This window comes from Carassius carassius, chromosome 17, assembly GCF_963082965.1.
Source record: "Carassius carassius chromosome 17, fCarCar2.1, whole genome shotgun sequence".
Taxonomy (NCBI): domain Eukaryota; kingdom Metazoa; phylum Chordata; class Actinopteri; order Cypriniformes; family Cyprinidae; genus Carassius; species Carassius carassius.
This window is the reverse complement of record NC_081771.1, coordinates 21,813,572-21,822,529: the sequence shown is the minus strand read 5'-3', so window position 1 is coordinate 21,822,529 and position 8,958 is coordinate 21,813,572. Positions and strand designations below refer to the sequence as shown.

At 40.6% G+C, this 8,958-nt stretch overlaps 1 protein-coding gene across 1 annotated transcript in view; it reads right to left on the bottom strand.

Moving 5' to 3' along the window:
* Positions 1–4,201: 4,201 nt before the first annotated feature.
* Positions 4,202–8,958, bottom strand: part of LOC132091060 (phosphatidylinositol 3,4,5-trisphosphate 3-phosphatase and dual-specificity protein phosphatase PTEN-like) — a 6,333-nt gene continuing 1,576 nt past the window's right edge. Inside the window, exons 3-4 of the mRNA XM_059497825.1 lie at positions 4,860–5,202; positions 4,202–4,521 (exon numbers count right to left, since the gene is read on the bottom strand). Of these exons, the coding sequence (XP_059353808.1) occupies positions 4,202–4,521; positions 4,860–5,202 (663 nt within the window). The remainder of the gene's footprint in view (positions 4,522–4,859; positions 5,203–8,958) is intronic.

Below are 8,958 nucleotides of genomic sequence, written 5' to 3'. Positions count from 1 at the left end.
GTAATATTTCCCCCTAAAATTTTTTTTTAAAAATCAGAAGTTCTTAGAGGGAACTCAAAGAAACACTATGATGCCAAGTTAGAACTTTAAATGCCTCTGATGGACTGTCCATGTAAGCATGTTTGCGTCTTTGCACTCAATTACAAAGTGGATCCACATCCATAATATTTACTGCTAAAAAAAATAAAAACGCCAGTAGCTAAACCAGGTTTAGAATTCAAGCCAATTGACACCCTAGACTCAAAGAAACACTATGATGCCAATGTAGAACATTAAATGCCTTTGATGGACTGTCCATTTAAGCACGTTTGCATCTTTGCACTCAATTACAAAATGGATCCACATCCGTAATATTTCCGCCTAAAAACAACCCACAAATCGCTAGTAGATCCAACAGATCTAGAAATCAAGCCACTTCTATGTTAACTTGATCTAGATTTTTCTATTAATACAATCTCTTGGAGAAGAAAACTACTCAAAATTTTGACTCATATCATTTTTCTATTAATACAATTTCTTGGAGAAGAAAACTACTCAAAATTTTGACTCATATCACTTCACGGATCACAATAAACACTGCAAGTTTGTGTCTTTACTGTCTGTTACAAAGTGGATCCACAAATGTAATATTTCCCCCTAAAAATATTTTTAAAAAATCAGAAGTTCTTAGAGGGAACTCAAAGAAACACTATGATGCCAAGGTAGAACTTTAAATGCCTTTGATGGACTGTCCATTTAAGCATGTTTGCATCTTTGCACTCAATTACAAAGTGGATCCACATCCGTAATAATTCCCCCTAAAAAAATAAAAACCCACAAAGAAACACTATGATGCCAAGGTAGAACATTGCAGGTTTGTGTCTTTACTGTCTGTTACAAAGTGGATCCACAAATGTAATATTTCCCCCTAAAAACAATTTTAAAAAATCAGAAGTTCTTAGAGGGAACTCAAAGAAACACTATGATGCCATGGTAGAACTTTAAATGCCTTTGATGGACTGTCCATTTAAACATGTTTGCGTCTTTGCACTCAATTACAAAGTGGATCCACATCCATAATATTTACTGCAAAAAAAAAATAAAATTGCCAGCAGCTAAAACAGGTTTAGAATTCAAGCCAATTGACACCCTAGACTCAAAGAAACACTATGATGCCAAGGTAGAACTTTAAATGTCTTTGATGGACTGTCCATTTAAGCACGTTTGTTTCTTTGCACTCAATTACAAAGTGGATCCACCGCCGTAATATTTCTGCCTAAAAAACAACCCACAAATCGCTAGTAGATACAACAGATCTAGAAATCAAGCCACTTCTATGTTAACTTGATCTAGATTTTTCTATTAATACAATTTCTTGGAGAAGAAAACTACTCAAAATTTTGACTCATATCACTTCACGGATCACAATAAACACTGCAGGTTTGTGTCTTTACTGTCTGTTAAAAAGTGGATCCACAAATGTAATATTTCCCCCTAAAAACATTTTTTAAAAATCAGAAGTTCTTAGAGGGAACTCAAAGAAACACTATGATGCCAAGGTAGAACTTGTTCAAGCTCTTGTTCTGTCCAGGCTGGACTATTGCAATGCCCTCTTGGCAGGTCTTCCAGCCAATTCTATCAAACCTTTACAATTAATTCAGAACACGGCAGCTAGATTAATTTTTAATGAGCCAAAAAGAATACAGGTCTCATCTCTGTTTATCAATTTGCACTGGCTTCCAATAGCTGCTCGTATAAAATTCAAGGCATTGATGTTTGCCTACAAAACTACCAAAATATCTTGGAGAGGTGAGGTGCCTCCTACGAGACAGGCACGTCCTGCTTTTTTCAGGCCACAGAAGACATTCTCAAAGATGAGAAGATCCGCTTTGACCACAGCATATAGAAGAGGTCTTTTCGTGGGGAGGAAGAGGAGCTGGAGTGGCTGGATGTCTGACAACCTACCCAGACAGACTTGATTACATTTTGTTTGTATTTTATTGTACAATTATATATATATAGTTTTTGTATTTCCTAAATACATTTTCCCTAATCCATCTCATTCTTTCTTTTATTAGTGTCGGTGCAATTACAGTCAGTTCCAGATATTTGGATCATTTATTTTTTTCCCTTTACTTGCTGGGCAGAAATATACTGAAAACTTTAAGATTTAACTTCATTGTTTTTTTTTCTTCTTTTATCAGGAGGTATATATCATTAACCATATATTTGAAAGTAAATACACTGTGATGCTGATCAAAAGCTGATAGGGTTGGCCTGAATGGTTGAGCCTGGACTTGTGGGGCAGAGGAAATGGGTAACATATAGCCCAGATTCAGGCCTTTCACTGGTGTTTTGTGTTGCAATAAAGTCAAAAATCATATTAAAGGTTTATAAACCTTATTTAAATTTATAAACTACAAATGTTAAGCAACAAAGCTCTGAATGACCTCAACAAGGCCTACTTGACCCTTGATCTCTCGGCCTGCAAACAACGCACAACACTGAACTTGGGCTCATTTGAAACTGCACAACAAGGATTAGCAGGGCCCAACTCATTTGCATTTCAATGGATTCTCTCTCTCTGTGTGGTTGTGGGTGTGGGTGGGTGTGTGTGTGAGAGAGATAGAAAGAGAGAGAGATGTATGAGTATCCCTGCAGCAGATGAATTTCTGCCTATATTTGAAAATGCTGGGCAGAAATATATACTGAAACCTTTAAGAGGTCTGACCTCTGACCCCAGCATACAGGCCTGCCAAACTGATACACTGTGATACATACACACAAATACAAACATCCATATATTTGAAAATGCCGGGCAGAAATACATACCAAAAACTTAGATCTGACCTCTGACCCCAGGCACTCTGTGATGCTGATCAAAAGCTGATAGTGTGCAGTAACATATAGCCCAGATTCAGGCATTTCACTGGTGTTTTGTATTGCAATAAAGTCAAAAAACATATTAAAGATGAATATGAAATATTTATTTATATATTAAAAAAAATTTAAAAAATAAATTGATTGATTATTTTGATTTTTTTTATTTTATTAGGAGGTACAGGGAGTGAAATGAAAATCAATACAGGTATAAAAAAAACTATTTTATTTTGTAAATGATAAGAATAATTGTGTTAATTATTTTATTTTAAAAGGCACAATGCATAATTTCTTTATTAGTCTTCAATAGAATTAATTAGAATAATTTATTAGTCTTTGATTCTATAAATTCTAATCTAATCTCTGTAAATATGAGGCAGAGGAAATTCTACTCTGTAATTATGGTATTTATACATTTTAAAGATTGTGAACCTACCCGTTGTCAAGCACAGACCACAACTTAGCCTTTCATAGTTTTTTTTAACAATTTTTTAATGTGGATAATGTAGTTGTTTTAGAGTTTACTGAAATGGTTGTTTATATATGTACACGTTTATAAAATGTATTTATATATTGGTATCTTGTTATTGCACTACATGTGTATGTAAATATATATTTGATCCTTTTAATATGTAGCACAAAATTAGTATCATGTTTGAAAAATCTCTTGAGTTTTTTTCTAAGAATTTACATATGGTTGAAAGAGAATAAATGTTAAATAAAAATAAATATGATCAAAAAAAATATATAACTTTGCATACTTAATGGCATGCACATCCTTGAAATTGTGGATGTTATTTATTTAATTTAATTATTTATTTAGAGCTAAGCTGTAAATGTGTGTACCATTAACCATAATAAATATGAAGATTCAAGATTTAAGATTCAAGATTTTTATTCGTCACATACAAAATTATATATAGCATATATAACCAGCAGTGAAATGTGAGTCAGGTCAGCTCCATGGACAGTGCAGTTATTAAAGAAAACAACACAGATGAAAATATACATAAATATAGCTATGTAAGAATGAAATAAAAGTGAACAATAAAAATATAAGAATACATTTTAAAAAATATGTATATTGTAGAATTAAATATAGAATGTGAAATAATGTGCATGAAAGTAAACTGTAGTCTTAAATATTAAGATACACAGGAATGTACAAGAAGCAAAGATTTGGCCAAATGCAAAAGCATTTTCAAAAAATATTATTCCTACTTATCAACTCCCACTTCCACAGGAAGTGTCTACCTGTCACTGGTCACTCTGTTTCCCATCTTGTCATATGAAAAAAATAAATAAATAAACAATAATAATAAATATATATATTTTCTACAGCCTAATGGTCAATCTGTTGGACAACATGGCTACAGAAGTGCAGCAGTTGGACATTGAGATTGTACCGAGATGCAGAGATGACCCAGTCGTACGCCTTCAGTCGTTCGCCTTGATAATCTCCATCCCACTTTGTTATGTCTTGGGTCTGTTGATAAAAGTTCTCTACTATTGCTGTTTTCACCCCAAACTGTGGCGGCCTGCAGATTCGGGAAAAGCTATGTATGATGTAACGGATGGAGTAGAGCCTCCTGTGGATGTTCAGGCCGACAGTGCTTCTGTTCACACCTTTAACAAGAGGATGGGCCGACATGCTGCTACCTTCTACACAACAAACACCTCATCAACAGTTAAAAGAAAGGAAAGTGAAACAACTAATGCATCGGTACTTTAAAAATCAATGGTATTTAGCTTGTTTTACTATTACAGAAATGTTATTATATTTGTAAATTGTTGTATATAGTGTTACACAAATACAAATTATGTTTTTGGATAATGTTACTGTTAATATGAAGTAATTAAAGTCAAAATAAAATTTCTTTGATTAAAAAAAAAAAAAGGTACAGGCTCAACTCTAAATCTCCTCTTTCACTATCTGTACAAGACACAGTAAAATCATGCACATATTTGTAAACTGCAAATGTTAAGCTTTAAATTGATACTAAATTTATGTGTTTGTAAATCCAAGTTGTTCTTGGCTAAAGTCAGGATTAGATAATCCTTATCATTCTCTCCCCGTTCTGTGGTTTGTTTTCCATCCAGTTCCTTCACTAAACCTCCATTTTCAACCTTCTCTGAGCTCTCATCTGGTCCTGGGACGAAGAAGGTGTTCACCCAGAAGTGAAACATTTTATCCTTTTTCATCATCTTGCTCTGCTTGTGGAAGAACTCCACCTTGATGTCTCCGCACACAGGCAGTGGCTGTGGAAAGTCAAAGTACATGTACTTCTCCTCTCGCCTTGTGTGCACTGGATTAGATGTGTGGATTTTCACTTTCAGTTGGTACTCTGTAATTCATGTAATTTAGCCTTTACCTTTTGGGTGATCCCAGGGTAAATTCTCTCCCGGTGATTTATTGTTACCCTGGTTTTACCAGAGGCCTCCAAGTTGGATGTTCCCTTTCAAAAGCTACTCTCGATGCCGCGCTCAATAGCGCTAATGAGAACATTCTTTGTTCGACCGGTTGTGAAGCACGTGTGTCAAACACGCCAAGAATTGGCTAAAATAACCTCGGCAGGTGACGTCACTGATAACGTGCACCTGCAGGTTATAAATAGACGTGAAACGGAAACATCCTCAGGTTTCTTTGTCTTCAGAGACCGCATTGTGTGTGTGTGTGTCACGCTGATGAAAGTATTAGTTTAAAAGAAAGTATTTTGAGAGTTATAAAAAGAAAAAAAAGGGAGAAAGAAAGTTCTAACTATTCTTGCTGATTCCATATGAGATGTGTGCCTCGCTCTCCATGGCCGATCTCTGAAGAGAATCGCATGTTTATTGTTTAAAAAAAAAAAAAAAAAAAAAAAAAAAAAAAGGCTGCTTTTGCGTTCTAGAGTGGTAGTTGTAAGCACCGCGGTTCACTTCCTATCCGCGCTATGCTCTTTGCTCTCACGAGGAACGAGCTGCTTCCCACTCATTAAGATCGCGCTACGATCTGGAGGATCAGACGGTTCTCGCGCCCACCTCCGAAGCGTGCCCAAGCACTTCTTCGGATTGGGCAGAGGCTGCTGAAGCTCTAGCTTCTGTTGAAATGGACATTGAGAGTGCTCTCTCCTAGCGCTCCTCTCGCGATTATAAGCACATGAGTTACTAGGTGGTGACTCTTGCAGTGACCAGATTAAAGCCTTAAAATTAGATTTTGTATATTATGATTTCAAAGGTGAGAGAGACTGGGGAGCAGCTTGTAGCACTTGGCAGCCACAGATGGAGCTGGACTAAAGTACGGTCATTACGACCAAAGCAAGGGCCTGAAGCTGTGCCCAGGACAAAGGGTGTGTCCCCTCAGGGAGGGCCCTGGGAAATTCTATCAGAAGTATAGGGCTCCTCCCTGGCACCCTTAGGGGATCACTGAACAACCTCCGCCACCACCGGTGTCTCGGGGGGCAGTGGCCTCCAGTAAAATGATACATGCTCTGTTGCTTCCTGCCACGTTTCAGGACACCAGATATCTTAACCCCCCCACACACACACAACAAACAAAGTGTCACAATTAAGTGCTCTTTTTGGAGAAGCTGGCAGCGTGGAAGCTACTGCCAAATATCTCCCCATGAGTCGAAAGAACTGTAGTGAAGGTCTACAGGATTCAATTTGCACATCGTCTTCTGCGTTTCAACAGCGTGGTCTCCACCTCTGTGAAAACGGCACGTGCATATCTGTTGACACAGGAATCACAGACTCTGCTGGTCAAAGGGGCCATAGAATGTGTTCCCCTGCCAGACAGAGAGTCAGGCTACTACAGTCTGTATTTCTTGATTCCCAAGAAAGACGGGCGGCTGCGTCCAATCACAGATCTATGGACGTGTATTTTCATTTTGAAATATTGCCACAACTCAGGAGGTTCCTGAGGTTCGCTTTCGGGGGCGAAGCTTACCAGTATCAGGTTCTTCCATTCGGCCTAACTTTGTTATCCCGCACTTATACGAAATTCATGAATGCGGCTCTGGCTCCTCTACGACTCCAGGGCATCCACATTTAAAATGTATATAAATGACTGGCTGAATCTGACCCAGTCTCAAGAGCTTGCGCTTCGACATCAGCATGTCGTCCTAGCTCATATCGAATCTCTGGGGTTGAGACTCAACGCCAAGAAAAGCATTCTCTCTCCGGCTCAGAGGACAACGTGTTTGGGTGTGGTATGGGATTCGATCACAATGCAGGCACAGCTGTCTCCTGCATGTGTCAAATCCATTCTAAACACCCTAAAGAACATCAAGCTAGGCCAGAAAGTCACTGTTCACAGAAGGTTTTAGGTCTAATGGCAGCTGCATCCACGGTGATACCTTTGGGCCTCCTGCACATGAGACCATTTCAGTTGTGGCTCAGAGCCAGGGGATTTCATCCAAGGGCCAATCCCCAGTGGCAATTAAGGGTTACGCGCCAGGGGCTTCGTACCCTATCTATGTGGTTCAGACCCCGGTCTCTGACTTTGGGTCCCACTCTAGGTCCGTGTTGTCATCGCAAGATGCTAATGACAGATGCTTCCCTCATGGGCTGGGGAGCGGCCTTAGTTGGCTGTCCAGCCCAAGGGATCTGGAGAGGTCATCTTCTCGAATTGGCACATCAATTGCCTCGAAATGAAGACTGTATTTCTGGCCCTGAAATACTTCCTCCAGCAGTTGAGAGGCTACCATGTCCTAGTGCGGGTGGACAACACATCTGTAGTCTCTTAAATTAATCGCCAGAGCGGACTGCAGTCGCGCCGCTCGAACGAGTTAGCCCACAAGGTTCTGCCTTGGGCACAGGACAAGTTCCTGTCCCTCAGGGCGATTTACATTCCTGGGCATATGAATGTGGGAGCAGACTGGCTGTCCAGACTTTACGCCTTTCCTCCGATTGCTCTGCTCCCGGGAGTCCTGGCCAAGCTCCGTCGACAGGGGTCTTGCCTATTACTGATAGCGCCCCGTTGGCCGACCGGAGATTGGTTCTCAGATCTAATATTCCTCCTCGATGGCTCGCCATGGGCAATTCCAGTCAGGAGACATCTTCTCTCAGGCACAGGGGACAGTACTTCATCCCCGGCCTGAGCTCAGGAACCTTCACGTCTGGCCCCTGAGGGGGACCAACTAGAGATGACTATTCTAAGTGCTAGGACTCCCTCCACTAAAAGAGCTTATGCCCTCATATGGAGTGTTTTTGAGGGCTGGTGCATGACACACCTTGCAGACCCAGCTCACTGCCAAATTGTTTCAGTAGTGAAGTTCCTGCAAGAGAAATTGTCCTCAGGCACATGCCCTAGTACTCTCAGAACTTACATGGCCGCTAGTTTTGCTTGCCATGTTTTGATTGACTGGGTTTCTGTGGGAAAGCACCCTCTAGTCGCCCACTTCATCCATGGAGCTCAGAGGTTGAGGCACCCACTAGAGCTACGGCCCCTTCAGGGGATTTAGCAGTAGTGCTCGAGGGACTGGCTGGCACCCCTTTCACCCATTAGAATCAGCACCTGCCAGGCCTCTGACTCTAAAGATGGTTTTTCTTATGGGCATTACCTCTCTAAGGAGAGTTTGGGATTTACAGGCTTTGTCAGTCCTGCCATCCTGTTCCGATTTTGCCCCTAGGCGAGTCAAAGCTATTTTGCATCCTCACCCTAACTATCTTCCTAAAGTTCCTTTCTCGACCATACATCCAGTCATTCTCGAAGCTTTCTGTCCTCCGCCATTCACGACACCGGAGCAGCAAAGGCTTCACTTACTGTGTCCAGTACGTGCTCCTCAGACTTACGTCCACCGCACTAGCCAGTGGCATAAGTCAGAGCAACTCTTCATATGCCATGGGGGCCGCAACCGGGGGGGGGCGGCTGCCTCCAGGCAAACAGTGTTTCACATTGGGTGAGGGATGTTCCTGCTCAAGTGTGTGATGCGGCAGGTTGGTCCTCTCCGCACACATTTGTCAGGTTCTATAGTTTGGATGTCCATCCTACTAATTTCCAAAGTCTTCTGTCCTCCGCCATTTACAACACCGGAGCAGAAGAGACTTCACTTACTGTGTCCAGTATGTGCTCTTCAGACTTACGTCCACCGCACTAGCCAGTGGCATAAGTCAGAGCAA